The 23,864-nt window shown below is 41.6% G+C and overlaps 1 protein-coding gene across 3 annotated transcripts in view; it reads left to right on the top strand.

The window, feature by feature from the left end:
• The window catches only part of MAGI3 (membrane associated guanylate kinase, WW and PDZ domain containing 3), a 191,151-nt gene that overhangs the window by 102,145 nt on the left and 65,142 nt on the right, over positions 1 to 23,864 (top strand). For all 3 annotated transcript variants that reach the window (XM_053915711.2, XM_053915712.2, XM_045203684.3), the window contains exons 2-3: positions 4,316 to 4,432; positions 19,859 to 19,978. In XM_053915711.2, coding sequence (XP_053771686.1) covers positions 4,316 to 4,432; positions 19,859 to 19,978 — 237 coding nt within the window. The remainder of the gene's footprint in view (positions 1 to 4,315; positions 4,433 to 19,858; positions 19,979 to 23,864) is intronic.

The following is a 23,864-nucleotide window of genomic DNA, read 5'->3' on the forward strand; positions in this document are numbered from 1 at the left end:
CTCACAGGAGCTAAAGGGGACTCTCAGATACAATCTCAGGGTCATTTTCACTGTTCTTTGTGAAATCATGGAGAATATGGGAAGTGCCAGGAGAATGAAGAGAAACAAATGACCCCGTTTCCCAAAAGACATAAAGTAGATTGTGAAAACTCAAGTCCATGTCCCTTCCTTCCTTTCCTTTCCTTCCTTTTCCTTTCCTTTCCTTTCCTTTCCCTCCCTTCCTTCCTTCCTTTCTTCCTTCCTTCCTTCCTTCCTTCCTTCCTTTCTTCAATTACAGTTCACTTTCAATATCATTTTTTGTTAGTTTCGGGTTTGCAGTGTAGTGGTTAGACATCATATACTTCGCGAAGTGTTCTTGATCTTTTCAGAGCCCCCCCCACCCCACCTCGGGCACCACACATATGTATATTGTAATATTGACTTTTTTCCTTGTGCTGTCCTGCATGTCCCTATGACTGTTTTGTAACTACCAGTTTGTTCTTAATCCCTTCACCTTTGTCACCCAGTCCCCAACCCCCGTCCCCTGTGGCAGCCACCGGTCCCCTCTCTCTGTCTGTGAGCCTGCTTCAGTTTTGTTTTGTTCTTTAGATTCCACATGTAAGTGAGATCATCTGGTGTCTGTCTTTCTCTGCACTTCCCTAACATTAAACTGGGGCAACATTTGAAGAGATTTTTTTAAAAATACAACACTGTGTTTAGAAAACAATGGGGTGATCACCACGAATCGATGTGAATTTATAAGAATAAGACATGTCAAACATACCTCATTTTTTCTTTTTTTTTTTTTAAATTTTATAATTATTGGGCTAGAGAATACTAAAGACATGTCATATCTTGACTTTAACAAGTGGCTAGCAAAGTTTCCGGGACTACGCCTGTGGAAAAGACGATGGCGGGGTGGCACTCAGGCTGATCTGCAGTTGCTCGGATGGCCGTGCCTGTGCTGGCCGGCCCTGGGTCATCTGAATATTACTGATCAGGGACTCCTCAGAGAGAACAGGGAGTGAGCGTTAATGAGCATGGATTCAGAGTGTGAACTGGCAGTCGTGAGAGTTGTTGACTAAAGATTTATGTATTGAAACTTGAGTGCCTGAACTTACGTATATGATTGAAATTTCAGGTGTAGACCTTTCCCCACCTGAACTGTAGTTGTAAGATCTATAAATCTATTTTTAAGTTTCATAAGTCCACCTGACTCATAAATCACTTAGAAGTCAAAGAATAATCTCAACACTTAAAGCAAAGGCTGGCTGGGTGAGAATGCTCTTCTGGGGAATCTTTTTTTCCTATATATTTTTTAACACAACTACATTAACCCCAGGCAGATGGGTAGATGTGTTTCATACCCGTGAAATGTCAAGTTTCTGTGAAACTCTCCCGAAACAAAAGGCAGAGTTTCATAAACACCTGATCATAGAGATTGCTCTGCAGCGGCTGTGAGTGAATGTTCCTGCTGGCCCTGTGGTAATTTTAGTCATCTGCCTGTGCGAGATATTTGCACTTAAAGTTTTCCCAGCGTCATATCAACGAGGGGACGATAGCATTCTGTCCCCTCATGAAAATTCTTTTGGTTTCCTGAGACAGGGAAGTCCGTGATGATTGCTATAGCTAATATAGTTTGTTATCAATTATTAATCTTAAAGAATGCCAGCTCGTAAAATTTGTCAGCCTTTTATAATTGACTCTTCATTGATATTTGTAATATTTTTGTCTCCAACCTCAAGAAAGTACAATAATGTTTTCGGAGAAGTCGCACGCTTTAAATAAAACATCACGCTGATGAGCTTGTCCCTCACCCTTTTCTTTTCAACTCTTTGTCCGGGTGTTGCCTCCAGAAACCCAGCAGAAGTTGGAGGTGAAGATGGGAGTGCAGTTTTCCAGCCCTGACCGTTCTGGGTGTTCTTCAAATCCAGCTCCTTCTGCGCTGGCCGCCTCTCAGTCTAAACATCAGGCCCTTGAAACGGGACTGGGGTTGTTTAAACTTCATTTCCTCCTAAAAGACCCCCTCATACTTTTGATCTATGATTTTTATTAGAACTTTGACTTTAATTAAATCTAATTTAATGACTGTTATTTTTAGAGGTTAAAATTCAGTCTAGTTTCTTAGGGTTACCTGTGTGAGTTATATAACATCTTCTAATAAAACCTCAAATTAAAAAACAAAAAAAGAAAACCTTAAATGTTGAATCACATTGTCTTCTTTAATTGTGCAGGTATTACATTTATCCAAATTAAATCAATTCCTGAAAATATGTTGTGTAGCAGATTTTAGATATGGGAGCCTATATGATATTCTTTTAAATGCGAAAAAAATGATGTATTCCTTGTCTATTCAAAAACCCTAAGCAAACTCCCACAAACATCACTAAAACATTTTTAAGCACTAATACAACAATCTGCCGAAGTTTTTATATAGTATTTTTCACAGAGCATTTGACAAACCCCTTGCCTAACTTTTAAAATACTTAATAAACCCATTATTGGGTGTGTTTTTGTTCAGTAAGCAATGAGACTGCAGTATTGATTATGAATTAGAGTTTTCTTCTACCCGGCAACAAACAAGTGCTCTAATATAAATAAATAATGGAATAATGTGATTCCATTTGGCTTGGACTCCGGTGGTTGTGGCCCCAAATGCCTGGCAGAAGTGCCTTGTGGGATTCAGGAATCTCCTGTGTTCTCCCTGTAAAGACCTTTCCGGTTTCTTCTTTCATCATGAAAGTTCCCAGCTTCCTCAGCATCTATTTTTGGCAAAGCCAGGGCTTCTTGGTTTGTTTGCATTACTTTAGGATCTCAATACTATCTCTGACTTTAGAAGGACTCTGATTTCCTGCCTATAATAGTCACACCCTCTCATATGGGTTATGTTTATTTATATACACATGTGAGAAAAGACTCAAAGAGGGGATTAGAAAGGTTCTGCTAAGGAATAATAGTTAAAAGGATGAATTGATCTGTAGTAACCTTTGATTCACCGAACCTTGTCACACTCTGCTGTTCGAATAAAACAGTGTATGTTAATCAACTGGTTATTCCTCGTTCAGTCAGATGATCTGTGCTGTGTTAGCACTGCTCTTTTCCGATTATCTGAAGTCTCATCTCCCGAACAGTGTTTGCATCGCTGTGGGATTCACTTTAAGTTCAACCCTTACTTCAAATTCACTGCTATCGGATTTCTTCAGTCCCCTCTTCTTCTCCTTAATGTTTCTTGGAGACCCCTCTAGTCTTCCTTTCATCTCCCATTTCCACCCAAAATAAGAAAAGAACCTTTCACGCCTTTATTATTCATGTCGCATCGAGGAGTCAAGTAAGTGGACAGAAAATGTCCATTCAATTTAGTGATAGACAGAAGGCACTGGGTTAGGGCCCATCTGGCCTTTTCGAAGCTCCGGAAGCTGGTCAGCATGGCTGGAGCATATCTGAGGGCGGGGAAGAGAGAACAAGTTTGGGCAGAGGTGGCCAGGGCTAGGAGTCTGGGTTTTATTCCAAGTGCAACAAGAAGCCAGTGGGTGGCTCTCAACAGAGTAGTGGTTATCTGATTTACATTTTAAATTTCACTCTGGCTTCTGTATGAATGGTGGGAGCAGGCACGAAGCAGGGATGGAGGCAGGAAGGCCCTCGAGAAGGCTGTTGGAGAATTCCAGATGAGGAATGGTGGTGGCCAGACTAGGGTGGTGGCAGTGGAGAGGGAGAGACATGGACAGCATGGGAGATGCTTTGGAGGGAGAATGGACAGAGGTTGCTAATGGGCTGGATTTAGAGGGTAGAGGTGAAAAGAGGACTCAAGGGTGACTTCCCGCTTTGGGGTTTGTTCTAGTGGGTTGGTGCTGCCGCTGTTACTGTGTTCTAAGACAGGGAAAACCAGGGGAGAGGAAAACTTTGGGGAGGATGGAATTGAGCTGTGGCTGTCTGAAATTCGGAGTGCTTACTCGACATCCAACTCTACCTGTAATGTGTATGAACAAGTCTGATGACTTGGAAGCTTGGTGGCGATAGTCAGGGATAGAGACATGGTAGGAATTTGGAAGATATCAGTATATAGATAGCATTTAAAGCGAGGAGACTGAACGAAATTACCTCGTACATTTGTCATTTTCTCTGACGTATACCATCTCCCTCCCCTACCTTGTAAAATTACACGCCATTCTATGTATTTTAATTATAGTGTCTAATAATTTGGTGTTATTTTGTTTTCAGTAAAATATTCTGATTTCTTATTGTTCATTTTCTTTTTATTGTATTTGGTCACTAGCATCTCTATTTAACTGGAGATCTAACAGCTATGTGTTTTGTTTTCTGTTGTTTTCTTTCACAGGCAAAGTCATTAATAAAGATTTGCGACATTACTTGAGCCTTCAGTTTCAGAAAGGATCGATCGACCACAAACTGCAGCAAGTGATCAGAGATAACCTCTACTTGAGAACCATTCCATGTAAGTAGGAGATGGGCCAAAACGAAATGAGGCCAAAGCATCCTTATGTAGCCAATCAAACATATAGAAATAATGCAGTAGAGTATCCTACATGAAATTGTGGAGACTGAGTTGGGGCACTAGAATGCAACAAAAGGGAGATAAGGGGAAAGTTTTTCAGAAGACATTCAGGGGGGTTGTTTTTCAAAGTAGAACAACCAGAAGATTCTGTATGGTGGCTTTTTAAAAAGTCACTAGACTTTAAGGACATAAGGCTATCTACGTGCGTGTCGCTAACTAGAATTTATTCTTATAAATCAATTTCTACAGCCTCTGCAGGGAAAAGACTCCTTTGTTCTCAAAGCCTTGTGCACTGAGACGTTTTTGTATTAATTATTAGGGCATTCCTAATTTTAAAGTCTGCCTGTTCCCCAGAGGAAAAAAAGAAGGAAAATGCGATGCCTTTGTTTTGATAATCTATTTTGAATTTTTACGTTGATATAGTGTTTGTTTCTGTCTTAATGGTTTTCGTAGGGCCTCGTTGTTGTTGTCATGGTGTTTTGGTTTTTTAGAAGAAACAGCACATAACAAGAATTCATGTATGCTTAAGTGTTAGCTTTAGTTAGTGCAGGTCTGGGGAAGAATAAAGAGCAGTCAACAGTAAAAGGGCGTGAGAGGACATTCGGGTTTGTTTTCCTTTTCAGTATATTTAACTCCTTGCGGATGCCAGCTTTTATAATGGCTCTGAAACTCTTGGCTTCTTTTTCTTGTTATTTAATTTTACAGTGTCCAGTCCCTTACCAAGCTTTTCTAATTATGCTTCTTAAATCGCTAACAGTCTGCACTGCCTTAGCCCCTCACCCTTTCTTGCTTAGATTAAAAAAGAAATAGCGTCATGTAGTGGCAAAGAGCTAGATAAAACTGAGTTCAAAATCCTGAGACTTCCAGCCAGATGGAGGCGTGTGTAGACACACTGTGCCTCCTCGCACGACCAAAAGAAGAACAACAACAATTTAAAAACAAAAAACAACCAGAACTGACAGAAAATCGAACTGTATGGAAGTCCAACAACCAAGGAGATAAAGTAGAAACATTCATCCAGACTAGAGTGCCAAGACAAAAAAAGGCCCAAATGAAAGAACAGATCAAAGCTCCAGAAAAAATACAACTAAGCAACAAAGAGATAGCCAACCTATCAGATGTACAGTTCAAAACACTGGTAATCAGGATGCTCAGAGAATTGGTTGAATTTGGTCACAAATTAGATGAACAAATGAAGGCTATGCTGAGAGAAACAAAGGAAAATGTACAGGGAACCAATAGTGATGGGAAGGAAACTGGAACTCAGATCAATGATGTGGACCAGAAGGAAGAAAGAAACATCCAACCAGAAAAGAATGAAGAAACAAGAATTCAAAAAAATGAGGAGAGGCTTAGGGAACCTCCAGGACATCTTTAAATGTTCCAACATCCGAATCATAGGGTTGCCAGCAGAGGAAGAGGAAGAACAAAAAATTGAAAACTTATTTGAACAAATAATGAAGGAGAACTTCCCCAATCTGGCAAAGGAAATAGACTTCCAGGAAGTCCAGGAAGCTCAGAGAGTCCCAAAGAAGCTGGACCCAAGGAGGAACACACCAAGGCACATCATAATTACATTCCCCAAGATTACACAGAAGGAGAGAATCTTAGAAGCAGCAAGAGAAAAGGACACGGTTACCTACAAAGGAGTTCCCATAAGACTGTCAGCTGATTTCTCCAAAGAGACCTTACAGGCAAGAAGGGGCTGGAAAGAAGTATTCCAAGTCATGAAAGGCAAGGACCTACATCCAAGATTGCTCTATCCAGCAAAGCTTTCATTTAGAATGGAAGGGCAGATGAAGTGCTTCTCTGATAAGGTCAAGTTCAAGGAGTTCATCATCACCAAGCCCTTATTATATGAAATGTTGAAGGGATTTATCTAAGAAAAAGAAGATAAAAAATATGAATAGTAAAAATGACAGCAAACTCAGTTATTAACAACACCTAAAACAAAAACAAGAGCAAACTAAGCAAACATCTACAACAGGAACAGAACCACAGAAATGGAGATCATATGGAGGGTTATCAACAGGGTAGTGGGAGGGGGAAAGAGAGGGAAAAGGTACAGAGAATAAGTAGCATAAATGATAGGTGGAAAATAGACATGGGGAGGGTAAGAATAGTATAGGAAATGTAGAAGCCAAAGAACTTGTATGTATGACCTATAGACATGAACTATAGGGGGGGAATGTGGGAGGGAGGGGATATGCAGGATGGAGTGGAGTGAGGGGGGGAAATGCGACAACTGTAATAGCATAATCAATAAAATATATGTATTTTTTAAAAGAAATTTAAAAAAAACTGAGTTCAAAAATCCTGATTCTAGCATCGTCCTAGTTGCCTCACTTGGGTGAGTTACTTAATCTTCCTGAGCTTCAGAATCTCCATGTCTAAAATGTGAATAACAAGACTCGACTCATACAGTGGTTACTTAGAACTAAAGTAAGAACACGAATGTAAGCCACTTGGCTTAGAGTAGGCACTCAGGTAGTGTTTGTCCCCTCTCCCACTTCCAACTGCGTCCCCTGCCCGCCGTGCTCCCTCCATCTGGTCTGTCGAGAGTCTTTAACACGGTGTGAAATGTTTTGTGTTTTGTTTTTAAACGTGACCCCTTGTCTATGATTCCCTCCCGTAAATCGACCTGGTCAGGTTTCTGAAGGGCAACTCCTGCACCCTTTCCTTTGCACTTGCCTGATAGAGCTTCGTCCATCTTTTTATGCTTTAACTTGCTGAATCTCTTTGTTTTAGGAATAGTGTTAGACTTGGTAGCCAATGTGGCACTTTCTCTCCATTTCTTCATATATCCTTAGTCTGTTTTGTCATGTTTTTTTTTCGTTTTTCCCAGGTATAAGGCTTTTATATAAAAAGCCTTTTACCAGATTGTCGATTGCATTCCAGCTGTCTCTTTTTAGGAAGGTTTGTGTCTTTATTGTAATGGCTACCTTTATATAAAACCCTGTTCCTCCTCCCTCCCATTTGTTTTGGTCCCTACTGTGAACAATGGTAAAACTGTCCTGTCATCTCTTCTTCCCCCTCCCCTGGTCCTCTCCCATCATCTGACTTGAAGTAATATCGTTTTTACTCCCAATAAACATAAGGTAATCAGCAAGCTTATCGTACTTTCTCTTTTTCTTTTTTAAGTATATTTTATTGATACTTACTGAACCCCAGCTTCCTTCCCTTCCCTGCTGGTTACCTATGGATTTTTCTCTATTTCACTTAGCGTAGCCTTCATTTCACCCTTGTGTGTTTGCCATACTCACGAGTTCTCAGAGTATCCTTATCACCCGTGTTTTGAACTCTGCATCTGATAGGTTGGCTGTCTCCATTTCACTTAGTTCTTTTTCTGGAGTTTTGATCTGTTCTCTCATTTGGGCCGTGTTTCTTTGTCTCCTTAATTTGGCAGCCTCCCTGTGTTTGTTTCTGTGTATTAGGTGCAGCTGCTTTGACTCCCTGTCTTGGCGCACCTGCTATGCCGTGAGGGGTAGGTAGAGCCTTAGGGATTCTCCAGGAGGGGGCAACCCGCTTCGCCACTTTGTAGCCCTGTATGTGGGGGAGGAGTTGGAGAGGGAACAGTGCCACTTGCTAAGCCCTCCCCCTGTTTCCAGTCATTGCACCCATTTCCCATATGCGTTTGGTGTCCCTCTAGCTGTGCCCTGTGGTGATTCCAGACTGGGTGTGTTTGTGTACATTTCAGGACCGTGGAGGCCCTTTAAATGGACTTTCTTGAGAGACCATCTGTTTCTTCTACTGTCCCAACCCCCATGGGTATTACAGCCAGAAGTCATGAGGCTTCATTTCCCTGTGCTGGAACCCTAGGCTGCGCGGTCTGGCCTGGGACTGGGATTGCCTGCTCCCCAGGCGCCCCTCCCAGTTTTTATCCACTACACACGTGAGATAAGGTGGGACCGCCCCATCCCGCCGCCTGCCGCTGCCACAGCGCGTCCTCTCTGCCCCAGCTCCCCAGCCCCTCCCCTGCCACCAGTCTGAGTGAATGTTTCTTCTTTAAGTCTGTACTTGTCAGATTTGCATGCAGTTCGATTTTCTCACAGTTCTGTTTGTTTTTTGTTTTGAGGTAGTCGTGCTCCTTCTTAGGGTTGTGTGAGGAGGCGAAGCGTGTCCACCTACGCCTCCATCCTGGCCAGAGGTCTGATTGTGCTTTCACATGCTGTCCTCATTCTCACCATGCTTCTGATGCTCGAGCCATGTCTCCATTGGCAAAGCAGACGGCCACTAGATCCTGCACCGTCCCTGTGTAGTCATTTACTCTTCATTCCGTGGGTAATTTAATCCAACTGCCAACCTTACCTCGTCCTTTCTTCAAGGATGGTGGTGGGCTAGTGCCTGTTCTCTACTACACTCTCGAGGAAGGGCTCACAGCTCACCATAGCAGTTTGCCTGTGGTTTTATACTTTCAAGTTTGGACAGCTATGAAATCTTGGGCTCCTATTTTCTTGTCTATCTTAACTCTATTAGTTAATTATTTAATTGTCTTCTGCGGTAAAGTATCGCTCTTAAAATGTCTGAAATAATCTGATTTTCATTCCCTCACGAGGAACTTGGTGTTTTGCCTACATGGGGTGTCTCAGGGCAGCATTGCTAGTTTCTTAGCTCTACAGCTCTCTCATCCTTGTTAGCACAGTTAATAAAAATGTGTGTGTACTTCCTGCCACCCTCTGCCACGTTTCCTGGGATCTCTTTTTAATTCACTTCTCCTGGCCTAGCTCTGCAGTTTCTCTGCAGTGTGAGGCTTTGTCCTGGGGAGGAGCTGCCCCTTCTGTGGTTTAATCCACACAGTCTGAGCAGCTGCAGCCTTTCAGACCCTAACAGGGTCCCTTCACTTACTCACTGAAGGGTCCGCAACCCCACCTGGTCTCTGAAATAGTGTTGTTTACTGGAAGATACCAGATCTTCTTGGAGAAAATTCTCATCCCAGGCCTGGGGCAAGGGAAATATTGTACAAGCTGAGCTCAGAACATCTAATTGTACCCGAAAATATGTAAATGCTTAAAAAATTACGGGGACATATGAGAAGGACTTAAAAAAAACACCTAGAGGTTTTCCACTAACAAAAATCTGATGTAACTAGAGCAACAGAGTTAATGAGAAAGAGAATGAACACTACGGTTGTGAGATGTCGCACTGTAGCCAGAACATGATTGTGGTCCCTAAGAGAAGAGGGGAGGGGACTGCATACAACTTTCTGCCTGGATGCACTTCCTGGGTCACAGCCCGGGCAGGCAGAGCAGACTCTTGAGTTGAGGGGACAGAAACCTGAGGCAAAGAGGTCTGAGGTGTCTGGAATTGACAGGACACAGGATGTCGGAGAGCAGAGAGCTCAAGCAGTCTGCATAAGCGCCCCTTGAGACCGTAGCTACATGCAAAGCTGAGACTGTAGCATGGGACTCCACGTGTCCCGGCAGAGAAAGCTGGGAGCTATAAGCTTAGCTTTAAGCTTAGCTGTAAGCTGGAGCTTACACAAGACTGGGAGAAACTGGAGGTCTAACCAGCCTAGCGGAGAGACCTAGTAAGGCTCAGGCTTCACCTAGTAGGGCTAAAATGAGCTAGACCAAAGCTTAATTAAGCAAGCCCCAGAGGATCAAGCGAATATGTGTGTAACTTAACTGTTAGCAAATAGAAAGAAAGGAAGTTTTCAGTGTCTTTTTTTTTTTTCCTTTGCTCCTGCCTGCAAAAAGACTGTCTGTAAGTTTCAGCAGCGCACGGGGCACGGGGGTGGGGGGTCGGGGGGGGGGGGTGGCCCAGTGCTGCCCCTGTGGATGGCTTCCCTGCAGCGAATTCAGCAACACCTTCCTAGGTGGCTTTGCGAGTTTAACAGTTTCCATCCCTCACAGTTTCCTGACACGTTCCGTGGGCACCCCAGCAGGCTCCCCACATTTCAGCATCTCCCCTGCAAGTGGTTTTCCAGTGGGTTTCTGGCAAGTCCAGCCATGTCCCCGCTGGCTTTTCTAGTAAGTTAAGAGCACCTCCCAACCTCCCCTCCCCTTCACCACCACCACCACCACCAACCACCATAGGGTGCTTGCTAGTGGATTTCACCAGTACTTCCCCTGCTCACCAGCCTCCACCCAAGGACTGGGAGCCACCTCTGTGCCCAGGCTACCACCACACCTTCTCCTGTGAGGTTGTGTCTCTTTAACTCCCTCTTAGTAAATTCCTTGGAAATAGTTTATGATTCTTTGTATTGAGTTGTCCTTGTTCAAGGTGCCATGTGGTTTCTCTCTCCTGCTTGGACTCTGGCTGGTACAGAAGTGGTACTGGCAGTGGTCCCCGGAGATCCTGCAAAAAGGAATTGAGAATTGGCTTTCGTTGTGTTCTTGGGCTTCGTACAGTGCCGCTTCCCTCCAGTGGGAAGTAGCGTATTTGTAATTCATGACAGGAAGTGGCATCACAGTTTAATCACAGTGTAATTTGTGGTTGATTGGGATAAAGTGCCAGCTGAACCAAGTATCTTGGGACCCAAAATGCCTGGGGCATGTGACTGTTACGGCAGTAATGGTGTAGGGTGGCTTCTGTCTAAAGTCACCTGGTTCATTGTTAATTGTGAACTCATGTAACAAGGTTATCATAACACTTTTAAATCACCTGATAGTGACATTTGTGAATAGATAACCTTAAAAGAAGAGACCATTAACACAAAATAAAAATAATTTTAAAATTTGAAAGATATTATCACACATATTTACTCTTTGAATTTTTCACTCCTAAAATGAAATTTCAAAGCCCACAAGATATCCGTTACTTTAGCCAATGGCCTCATCTTTCCAGACATAGAAAAAATCTTCCATTGACATTAATATCCATCAAATTGAAAGTGTGTATCCAAGAGCACCCTTAAATGAGGCATCAGTCACTGGTCATTCAGATAAGCTTGTTTTCTTTTTTTAATAATGGAAATATGTGTTCTCCTTGCCCTGATTTTGCTTTTGCCTTTGAAATCTATGTTGCGTCTACTTCTGATCTTAGACCAGTTTCTGAACGCAGGTTGGAGTCTCCCACATCAGCGTTCACCTTCTCTTCTCATTTCTCCTGTGAAAGTGTTTGCAAAGCCCTGAGACTCGCAGCAAATGCTCCAACAGCGGGAAATGCCAGAGAATGTCGACAAATAGTGTTTGTGTTTAGGTGACGTTCAGAACTCGCAGTGAAGCTGAAGTCACCGCACAGCCTCACGTGTCAGAACTCTCAGATAAGGACTTATGTAGCCTTCCAAAGCTGTAAATTTTTTCTTTTTTTGGAACACCACTCAAAAATTATATGGAGTATAAATGCATATAATATTAATAATATTGTACTTGCAAGAAAGACGCACCTTTGGCAGGCAAGGCCGTGGCCACACACGCAAAGAGTGGGAACGGCTATGAGGAAGCCTGAGCAGGTGGGGACCCCCACTCCCCACATGCTTCTGTCCTGGCCCCTAGAGATGCCAGCTCTGACGTTTGATTCTGCTTTTCAGTGTTTGCTGCTCTTGCTTTCAGTTGATATCAGTAGATCCCTTCAAACCTATAACATCTCTGTGTCAAATTGTTAGCCTTGAGTTCCCACCAGGAGAATCATAATATGTTTTTCTCTATACTGTGCTGGTTCCCAGAACTCATAGAATTGTACCGTTAGAATTAGCGAATTGTACTGTAGGTAAATTATATCTGAATACAGTGACCAAATAAATGCCCACAATTGTATTCTTTTGTACCATCAACAATACGAAAATTTTTAAAAAGCTATCATTTATAATAGCATAACTTATTTGAAATACTTAAAATTAATCTTTAAAGAAGTATAAAGATCTCTGGAAGGAAAATTAAGGGACATTAAAGATCTAACTATATTGGTGGAGATTTCTTGCTTGTAGATTAAAGACTCAATATGGTGAAGATATCACTTCTCCTCAAATTGATCAATAGATTCAATCTAATCACATTAAAATTCTAGCATTTTTAGCCTGCTTTCTTGTACCAGAATTTACATGGAAAGGCTACAAATAGAAAAACCAAAGTCAGTGGACTTCCTCTACTATGTCTCAAGATTTATCTTGAAAATACAATAATTACAACATGGTGCTAATGATGCAGGAGTCGTCACAAGATGAGTGGAATGCAATGGAAAGCCCAGTGACAGCTGCCCAGTATTATGCAGACGTTTCCGTAGAAGCTTCTGTGACAGAGCAGTGCGGCTGATCAGAGGGGAAATAATTGACGTTCCAATAAATCATGTTGAGCCCTGACCAGTGTGGCTCAGGTGGTTGGGCATCATCCTGCGAAGCAAAAGGTCACCAGTTCAATTCCCAGTCAGGGCACATGCCTGGGTTGCGGGTTTGGTCCCTGGTCCAGCTGTGTTTGAGAAGCACAAACTCGATTGGTGTTGTTTCCTTCTCTTTCTCCCTCCCTTCCTGTGTCTCTAAAAATATGTAAAATCTTTAAAAATAACTAGAGGAAGAAAAATAAATTGTGTTAAGTAGCAATTTGGTCAAAAAGGAGAGTGGACTACTATCTCTTATCAGCACCCCTCCCCCGCCCCCCCAAAAAAACTATTTTATTTATTTTTTATTTTTTTAATAATATATTTTATTGATTATGCTATTAGTTGTCCCATTTTCCCCCCTCTGTTCCCCTCCGCCCTGCACACCCCCTCCCACCCACATTCCCCCCCTATAGTTCATGTCCATGGGTCATACAGATAAGTTCTTTGGCTTCTACATTTCCTATACTATTCTTAACCTCCCCCTGTACCTTTCCCCCCTCTCTCCCCTCCCACTCCCCTGCTGATACCCCTCCATGTGATCTTCATTTTTGTGATTCTTTCCTGTTCTAGTTGTTTGCTTTTGTTTTTGTTTTAGGTGTGGTTGTTAATAACTGTGAGTTTGCTGTCATTTTTACTGTTCATATTTTTTATCTTCTTTTTCTTAGATAAATCCCTTCAACATTTCATATAATAAGGGCTTGGTGATGATGAACTCCTTGAATCCTTGAACTTGACCTTATCTGGGAAGCACTTTATCTGCCCTTTCATTCTAAATGAAAGCTTTGCTGGATAGAGCAATCTTGGATGTAGGTCCTTGCCTTTCATGACTTGGAATACTTCTTTCCAGCCCCTTCTTGCCTGCAAAGTTGCTTTTAAGAAAGCAGCTGACAGTCTTATGGGAACTCCTTTGTAGGTAACTGTCCCCTTGTCTCTTGTGGCTTTTAAGATCCTCTCCTTATCTTTAATCTTGGCTAATGTAATTATGATGTGTCTTGGTGTGTTCCTCCTTGGGTCCAGCTTCTTTGGTAGTCTCTGAGCTTCCTGGACTTCCTGGAAGTCTATTTCCTTTGCCAGATTGGGAAAGTTCTCCTTCATTATTTGTTCAAATAAGTTTTCAATTTGTTGCTCTTCCCCTTCTCCTTCTGGTACCCCTATGATTTGGATGTTGGAATGTTTAAAGATATCCTGGAGGTTCCTAAGCCTCTCCTCATTTTTTTGAATTCTTGTTTCTTCATTCTTTTCTGGTTGGATGTTTCTTTCTTCCTTCTGGTCCACACCGTTGATTTGAGTTCCAGTTTCCTTCCCATCACTATTGGTTCCCTGTACATTTTCCTTTGTTTCTCTTAGCACAGGCTTCATTTTTTCGTCTGGTTTTCGAACAGATTCAACCAATTCTGTGAGCATCTTGATAACCAGTGTTTTGAACTGTGCATCTGATAGGTTGGCTATCTCTTCATTGCTTAGTTGTATTTTTTCTGGAGCTTTGAGCTATTCTTTCATTTGGGCCATTTTTTTTTTGTCTTGGGGTGCCTGAGCCACGAAAGGTTAAGTGCCTAAGGCAGGTTCTGCTGAAAGGACCAATGCGCCCGACTGTCTCTGAATGTGCAGGTAAAAATGCTGGAAGAACTTGTCCCCGTGTAAAAAGTCTGCCCGCATCCACACAACTGCAGCTCCTCGGAAAAAGGCATATTCTCGGTGGAAGGGATCACTGCTCTTTTCTTTCCAAAAAAACTATTTTAATGTATTGAAGTGTTAGGAATGAAAGACAAATCTGTGATGCTTTTTAAAAAGGGTATAAACTATCCCCATGGTCTTGGAAAAGATTTCTTTGAGACACCAAAAGCATTAGCTGTAAAGGAAAGGATTGACAAACTAGTTGACTACATTAAAATGAAAAAAAGCCCCAAAACTTGTGTTATTAAAAGTGAAAAGAAAATATTGAGTGGGAACAATACTGTCTGTTCTGCTACAACATTTGTTTCTAGGATGCAAATAGGTTTCTGTGTGATTAGTAAATAGGAAAGAGAACGCTGTTGATTTAACCGAGGTGATACCGGTTTCATTCCATTTTCCCAAACAAGCTCGTGCTTTGCATCATCAAGTAGCAGCAAGTAAGCATAGAATATACAAACACAGCCGAGTGACGCACAGGCCATGCAGGACGCTCACCCATCTCAACTTGGCCTCTTTTCTTGAACATGTACTTGATCTTATCTTAAAGCTGTTTATTGTACCTTTGCCTTATCTCCATTGTTCAGTAGCCTTACCCTCCCTTGTTCCCCTTTTTGTCAGGCTACCTTTTCTTTTCATTTTTTTAAAGGCTAAGTACTTTATTTACTCTAGTATTTATAACTAGGAATGTAACATGGCTTTTAAATTGTGTTTATATTTTTAATTAGAACTGGTATTGATTTGGTAGTGTTAGAAAGTTGCCATAGGTTTTGGGAGTTCAAACCTGACCCTATTTTCTCCATAATCTCTTGATATTTTTGGTGCACAATTTTGCAGAAAGCACTGTTTCAATAAAGCATATTTTCACATTTTAGCTGAAACACCCTGTTTGCAACACATGTATCTGTTGTGCTTCGTCAATATTAAGACAATTATTTCACATTTTAACCTCTCTAATTAGAATACATCATCAATAGATGGCATCTTTCAATTACAATTGCCAGGTTTTTTGGTGAGGGGATGGGGATAAAATAACGGTGCTTTTTAGAAGCTGGTGTTTTCTTAGACTTGACGAAATACTGTGGTATCCAGAAAGTAAAGAACTACCAAACATATTTTAAAAGACAGGCAACCCAGGCCCTGACTGGTGTGGCTCAGTGGGTTGGGCATCGTCCTGCAAACCGAAGGTCGCTGGTTTGATTACAGGTCAGGGCACATGCTTAGGTTGCAGGTTCGGTTCCTGTTGGGGGCGTTCAAGATGCAACCGATCGATGTTTCTCTCACACATCCATGTTTCTCTCCCTCTCTTTCTCCCTCCCTCCCCCTCTTTCTAAAAATAAGTAAAACCTTAAAAAAAGAAAAAGAAAAGAAATGACAGGCAACCCAGCAGAGAAGTAGCCAAAGACTTGAACAGCCACTTCACAGCAGAAAAAATCTCTATGGCTAGTAAATATATGAAAAGGAATGTGTCATCTCATAAGGCAGTTGCTCAATAAATACCCGGGATGCTTACACATACTTCGCATGTTGACCAAAGTTTGAAAACCTGCTAAGTGTTGATGTGGACACGAAAGTATGTCCAAGGTATGATTCCATTCACATGAAGTCACAAAACAGGCACAGCTAAGCCGTGTTGCTTAGAAATGCATTGCCTAGTTAGTAAAAACATTTTAAGAAAAAGGAAGGAAGTCATCACCCAGGTCAAGACGGTGGCTACCTTTGGGGGTGGGGGTGAGCGAGTTGGGATTGGAGGCGCACGGGGGGCTTTGGTGTCACGGTGGTGTTCCGTTTCTTCACCTGCATGGGTTTGCTCTGTTACGACTTGTTTAACTGCACATACACACTTGACATACTCTTCTGTAGGTTTCAGAATAAAATTAAAAAGGGGAATGAGCCATTCTCTCCAGGGTTGTTGGTAGGTCAGGCAACCTGAGCCTTGACCATGGGGGTTAAGCAAAGTGGAGGCTACAATGAACACAGCCGACTGTCACAGTGGTGCGGTTGGGACTAGGGCCCCGGGACTGGGCCCCAGAGAGGGTGAGAGGAGAGGAATCGGAGATGGTGAGTCAACAGAGCTTGTTGGAGGAATTTTTATATCAAGAGAAAAGCTACAATGGTGACTGGGGGTGCGTAGGAAGCTGTATATTAAATATATGGAGCATCAGAATAATATACAGATGAATTTTCTGGAATGCTGAAGGCAACTGGGGTAAGATGGGGAAGGGAGATGATTTTTTATGTGTATGGGATGACATTCAAGGGGAAGAAGTAAAAATTTACAATACTGGAAATATGTATGTTGGAATCATGAGTAACATTTCATATTTATTAATGGAAAGAAGCACGAACACCATCTCGCTCAACACCACTTTGCAGAACGAGAATGAAACCCAGAAGGATTAAGCGTGTGCTTAAAATTCTGCCATTAACAGTAACCCCGGATGAAAATGCTGAGTTGCTCCTGCCCTTTGGGTCCATACTCTTTTTATAGTTTTATCTACAATGTGGTTTGCTCTTAAATTGTGGTTTTATATAATCATTATATTTTATAGTAGAGTTTATTTGGATAACATTCAATTAGCCTTTTCTGCAAAGCAGACCACCCCAGATCTAACAGCTTAAAATAACCATCATGGATGTATTTCTTATGATTCCACGCGTTGGCTGAGCTCAACAGGGACCACTCCCACGGCTGTTGTCACTGGCAGTCACTGGAGGGGCTAAGATGGCCCCACTCATGTCGGGGCCCTTGGTGCTGTTTATTGGCTTGGAGTCTCTCATCATTCAGTAGTCTAGACTGGACCTCCATAGGCGGCAGTGGGGGCATTCCAGGAAGGCCACGATGGAAGTGGAGACTCCTGAACTTACAGAGCGTCCTGTCTCCCACATTAAATTGTGCAAAGCGAGTCATAAATCCAGTCCAGGTAAGAGGTGAGACAGCAGGCCCCATCTCTTCAAAGACGGCGATACAAAGTATTGTGGCCATCATTTTCCACTTATCACAGATAATTACAAATTTTCAATTTAATCATTGAGTTTATTTTCTAATGTTAATTTTTACTTACTCTGGGGCTAAAAGCTGTTGATTTGGAGGAATCTAACAATGTAGTTTTGGCCAACAGATGAGAAACAAAAATTTGACAATGAAAAGCGTGTTATGTTAAGAAAAAAGAATTTACGTTTACCAGATTTTGTATCCTCTGTGGTGTAAAATAGATAAATGATCATTTTTATAAAAATATGGAGGGGAATGTATTTCATACAACAATCTTTGTTGCTTAGAATGAATGTTAGCTTAATCATTTTCTGATATCATTACCATTAATGTTTTATCATCACCTTTGTGAATTTTTCTCACGTTACAGACTATAATAGAATGTAATAACAATTATAAAGTAAGAGCAATAAATACTTTCCCATGAAGGAATTTATGATAATAGCGTATTGCTAGGCACTGTGCTAATTGCATTGGAGTAAACGTTTACTTAATTTACTTGACGACTATCCACATTGTGTGCCTATGCTGATTCTGACAATCTGCCCCAACTTGGGGCCGTCACTCTGAACCAAGTAGACATGGTCCCCACATAGTGCCGTACCCTGGATGGGCCCAGGGAAGGCTCTCTAAAGAAACTTCTAAGCCAGGACCTGAAGGATGAGCAGCAGTTAGCTGAAGTAAGTGGGAAAGGGAATAGGAAGTCTTCGAGGGAAAAGAATGACTTGGTCAAAGGCCTTGGAGGTGAGCAAGTGCAAAAAACATTAGAAGAATTGAAAAAAAAATCTACTATGCTAACACCTAGAATGTGGAAGGGGTGGGACAAGAAAGACACTGGAGAAGTGGGGTCTGGGTTTTATGCCAGGGATCGTGGGAGACCATTGATGGGTTTAGAGTCTTTGCTGAGATTGTTTTAGAAAAAAGTCACGCCTGCGGTTTGGGTAAGGGGTGCAGCCAGGGAGAAGAAGGAGGCAGTACAGACCTCAGCTGGTGCTAGGGGTTAGGTGAGTGTGAGAACGAAGGGAAGGGTGGAAATGCTGGAGGTATTCAGGAGCTGGAGTCAGCCAGATTGGTGGCTGGAGGTGGAGTGCAGGGAGGAACCCAAGAGGACTCTCTGCTCACAGTGCTCTCAGTGAACGGGGAGCTGGTGTGGGGAGACCTCCTGGCACAGGACTTGCTGCAACATCCCAACTCTATTTCCAGGTTGAATGCCTTGATCTCTTGTTTTGGATCCTCTAGTCTTTGAAACGACATTTTTAACATCAGTTCATATAGTTATCAATTCATACTCAGATTCAAAGGGAGAAATACTGTTATAACCTGAATTTATACCTTGGATCTGAAAGAAAGGTTTTTACAGCTGACCTTTGAACAACACAGGTTTGAATTGCATGGGTCCACTTACATGCAGATTTTTTTTCAGTAAATATACAGCCAGCAATCCCTATCCCCAGGTTTTGCATTGGGCATCCAACCGAGGATTGAAAACAGTGTTTTCCGTCTGCAGCTGGGAATCCAAGGGTTCGGGGGCCGTCTGTGTGCATTGTTCTGCACCATTACACTTGAGGCACTGCAGTATCCATCTAGTGCAGGGTCCACAGGTGTCCTGGAACCAATCTCCATGGATACCGAGGGGAGACTATAGTTAAGTTTGGGGGGAGTCAACAGTTATACCTGGATTTTCCCGTATGTGTCAGGGGCGGGGGGGGGGGGTGGTCAGTGCCCCTAACCCCTGTGTTGTTCAAGGATGAACTGTACTTCAGTAGGAATTCATTACTGGACTGAAATTTAGTATTCTGTGGCTGAATTTCATTAAACAGTTTACTTACTGATTAATTTTTTTTTTAATTACTTGAAGACAGCCACAGCTAAGAAGCAGTATGCCCATCTTAAGCTTTAAGCCTTCTAATTCATTTGTCTACAGTAATTTCATAATTAACATTGTTCATTTTAAAAATAGAGTTCATTAAACGAACTTAATTTTTTTCTATTTTAATTGTTCTATGCCTCTAGTAAGAAGAACATTAGTTTCTTTTCTCTAAGAAAGAAAAAAATGTATAAGATAGCTACATAAAAATGAATCTATCATTGGCGGCTTATATTAAGTAATGATAATTGAGGTTTAAAAGAATTTACTGTTGTGTCTCAAGAAGTTAAGCTTTCTCTGACGCGAAAGTGTTGTAGTCTTTGTGGTTTTGAATTTCATGACTCTCTGTAGTTTTATTAGTCTATTGACTCGCTCTGCGTTATTTATTGTCCTGCTTCCGCTTAGGAATGTGAACTTGCCTCAAACTTTCTGGTTCTCGGTCTCGTCAGTACAGTATCATTCATGGTCTGTTCCTCCCATGTGTTTTCTCTAGGCTGCATTTTCTATTATTTGCAATATTTTGTAAATTTAAAAGTACTTTACAACCTATTTTTTCTCTTGTTTTCTTTTTCCTTAGGCACCACAAGGGCCCCCAGGGATGGGGAAGTGCCAGGGGTGGACTATAATTTCATTTCTGTTGAGCAGTTCAAAGCACTGGAAGAGAGTGGAGCGTTATTAGAAAGTGGAACGTATGATGGTATGTCCCCACGTATTGATGGCAGCACCCCAGAACGCTATCTGAATCATGATTTTGGACTGGAATTATGATTTTACCAAACAAAAGAGTTTTCTATCGGTTTTGGGGAAAATTGTCTTTTAATTAGGGTATTTGTAATTTACTAGTTAAAATGAGATTAAACATTAATCAAAAGCATTTCATCATATTATTAAGTCGATTAGCCCTGGCTGGTGTAGCTCAGTGGATTGAGTGTCAGCCTGTGAACTAAAGTGTCACAGGTTGGATTCCCAATCAGGGCACATGCCTGGGTTGCAGGCCAGGTCCCCAGTAGGGGGCGCTCAAGAGGCAACCACACATTGATGTTTCCCTCTCTCCTTCCCTTCCTCTCTCTGCAAATAAGTAAATAAAATCTTTAAAAAGATAAATCAATTATGAACAATACCTTAAAATTATTCAAATTAACTAGTTTGCATATTTCATAGTAATTCACATTCATCATTTGAACTCAGCAAGTGTTTATAGATTGCTTTCTATTTGTAATTAAGAATTAAAATACTGTACACTTTAAAAAATCTATTTATACATTGGCTAGGTTGGAGAAAAATGAATATAGAATCGGGGGGAAAAAACAACAAGAACAGAAAAATTGGTTTTCTTTTTATATCTCTTTCCTCTACCTACTTGATTCTAAGTATAGATTTAAGATCAAGTTCAATTGTTAAATGATTCTGTGTTAGATCCTTTTATTCCTTAAGTGACGCTCTTTCCTGGCAAGCTTGTCCACTCCCATAGTACCCTGTACTGTTACATCATTGCTTTATCATGCTGCTACTGTAGTTGCCTAATTCACAAGCTCAGGGAAGGCAGACATGGTGTCTTTCTTACTCGGTATTATCTTCAGTGCCTAAGACGATGTTCAGTAAAATCTGACTTTGATTTCAACATATCCAAATACGTGTTTGTGTTCTGTCCAAAAGAGTGATTCTTCATGATTTTTCTCTTTAGCAGCTCCACGAGTTCAAAACAGTGGAGACACCATTTGCTTCCCTTTTCTCACAGCTCCCATCTAGTCTGTTAGCAAACGCGGTCCTCTCTGCCTTTGCTGCAGCAGCTTTCTCAACGCCTTTCTTCTCACTCCACCAGCTCATGGTAGGCCCGCTGGAGAGCTCGTGTCCAGGGCACTGAGTTAGTATCATTCGTTTCCATTTCTTCCCAGTGTCCCCTCCACCCTGCCATTGCTACCCTGCTGCTACCCCTCAAGCACAGCCCTGCTCACGCCCTCTCTCCTCCTGAGAATCTTCAGTAAGTAAGTTTGACCCAGCTACCCTTTCTGGACTTAGCTCCAACAAATTCTTTCATTTGATCCTTTTCTTTTTTTTCTGGACCCATTTTTTAAGTATCTTCTATGTGCCAAGTGTTATCAGAGGGACTAGAGATACTGTGATGAACAATATTGAAATAATACTGTCTTAATAAATCCTATACTTAGTGAGAAAGGCAGTCAGAACAAACGAAGTAACTATACACTGAGGTGATATGAAGGAAACAAAAACAAGGGATTTAAAGAAAATCATAGGAATGTCTTATGTAGATAAGGTAGCCAGTGAAGACTTCTCAGAGGAAACAGCAGCTACTTACTCTTTATTTTATGCAGACAGCCTACTCTTCCTACACCTCCCTCTTAAAGGCAACCATTGCATTGTGTTTCCCATGTATGTTTTTGTTTGTGTGTGTTCTTGCAAAATGTGCAGGTATTTACATCTGGACTGTGCTCTAGATCTCATTCAGTTATAACTGTCTTCACTTACTGCTGTGTTTTTAGAGTCCTCCTCGTGGCCGTACTGTATTTGCATGTAACTCACTGCTTCCTAACCGCTGCACAGTGCTTTATTGTGAGTCCCCTGCATCTCACCTACCCGTTCCCCTGGTGCTGGGCTTCAGATCGCCTCCAGCTCCCATCACCACCAATCAAACTGCAGCAAACATTCTCGCACGTGTCTTCTTACAGACCCGCGTGAGAATGCCTGGAACACAGAGCCAAGAGCAGACTTGGTGGGTTGCGTACTCCGCAGTCTCCGTTCCCACCAGCCATGCATGAGGGTTTAGTCCTGTGGCAGCTATAGTAATGACTCCACATCCTCAGCAACACTGGGCCTTCTCCAGCTCGATAATTTCCCAATCTGACGGTTGCAGAAGTGGTTATCTCAGTTAGACTTTAGTTTTTCTGGAAGTCAGAGAGCTTGAGCATCTTTTCATTTGCTTATTTTTTTGGCTTCTGCAAATTGTCTATTCATTTGTTTGCTTTGTCAATTTTTAAGAAATGGGATCTCAATTGCATTCCAGTTTGCAGACATTCCTTAGATATTTAGATATTTATTTAGGTATTAATTCCTTATCCGATATAGGTGTTTTCTCCCATTCTTTTACCTAATAACCTTGTCCTGTGTCTCTTCATTAAACAGAAATCCTTAGTTTTCAGCTGTCTGATTTATCACTGTTCTCCCTATGACTTGTCCTTTTGAAGTTTTGTCTAAGAAGTCCTTCTCTGCCCTGAGGTCACGAAGAAATTCTCCTACATTTTTTCTGCTAAGTATAAAAACATGTTACATATTTGCCAAAGTGGCATATTACATGTTATTAATTACCATGTGCTCAACTCAAAGGAAATGCAAATTGAAATATCATAAACCATTTCACATCCATCATATTGCCAAAAATTTTAAAGTGTGATAATTGAAGGGAATGGAAACTCCTCCCATACACAGCCGGCGAGAGTATAAAACGAAACAGCCCCTTTGGGGGCATCTTGGCAATAGCCGGTAAGTTCGAAGGTGCACGGAATTCTAGCCCAGCCGTTCCCTCTCGGACGCCTGCCCTGGAGAGACCCTCGTCTGCGGGCACGTGTAGGCGGCGCTGGAGTAGTCTCTGTAGCGCTGTTCGAAACAGTGAGGGGATGGAAACAACTCTCTTCTGAGAGGGGAATGGGTAAAATCCAGTTTAATCTGTTCATTAAAATGGACTATTCTACAGCTGTTAAATGAACTAGAATCTACGTGTCAACAAGAATAAGTCTTAGAAATATAATTGTATAAAAAGAAAGTTGCAAAAGGATGCATACAGTATACTGTTTAGAAAAAAGATACAAATTGTTATTAAGAACACTTTATGAAGCTTTTATGAACAATAGTATTTGTCATGTACGCATATACACATGTCTTCGATGTGTACGTGTGCAGGGAAATGGCACATGCTGACCTCAGGATAACTCAGAGTGGGACAGAGACAGGAAGTTAGGGCTTTAATACTGTGTGTGACCATATATATATGTCCTTGGGGGTGGGGGGGGGAAGGGAGACCTGAAAGAATCTAGCAAAAGTTAATATCTGGAGGCTGAGGAAACAATAAATGAGGAGGTTTTCTAATACTACTATAAGACTATTGTCTGTGATTTTATATGCGTATTTTGCCATGCGCACCCGTAGTTTTTGTGCGCATTATACATGGGATTAGTATGCCCATTATCATGCCCATGGTATGTAGTCGTTATACCGATGTATAATGCGCATCCGTATTTTCCAAAAAAGTGCGCACTATACATGGTAAAATATGTTATGTTTGAAATATCTAATTGTTCCATTGCAAAAATGAAAATACCTTCAGAAAAGAAAAATAAAAAGCTCCAAAACAGCTTCAAAAGGATGAAAAAACTTTGTTAATAACTATAGTCAGAGCTCACAAACTTTGCAATTTTATACCTTGCTGTAATCTGCAACCGTGATGTTTTCCAACAACTCAAGTAAAATAGATACGATTTACTTACAAGCAATGCTTATTATTATACTCTGGTTTCTCTTCAGATCGTATAAATCTTTCGCCTTTTACAAGCAATGCTTATTATTAAAAC

This window comes from Desmodus rotundus, chromosome 12 (genome assembly GCF_022682495.2).
Source record: "Desmodus rotundus isolate HL8 chromosome 12, HLdesRot8A.1, whole genome shotgun sequence".
Classification (NCBI taxonomy): Eukaryota; Metazoa; Chordata; class Mammalia; order Chiroptera; family Phyllostomidae; genus Desmodus; species Desmodus rotundus.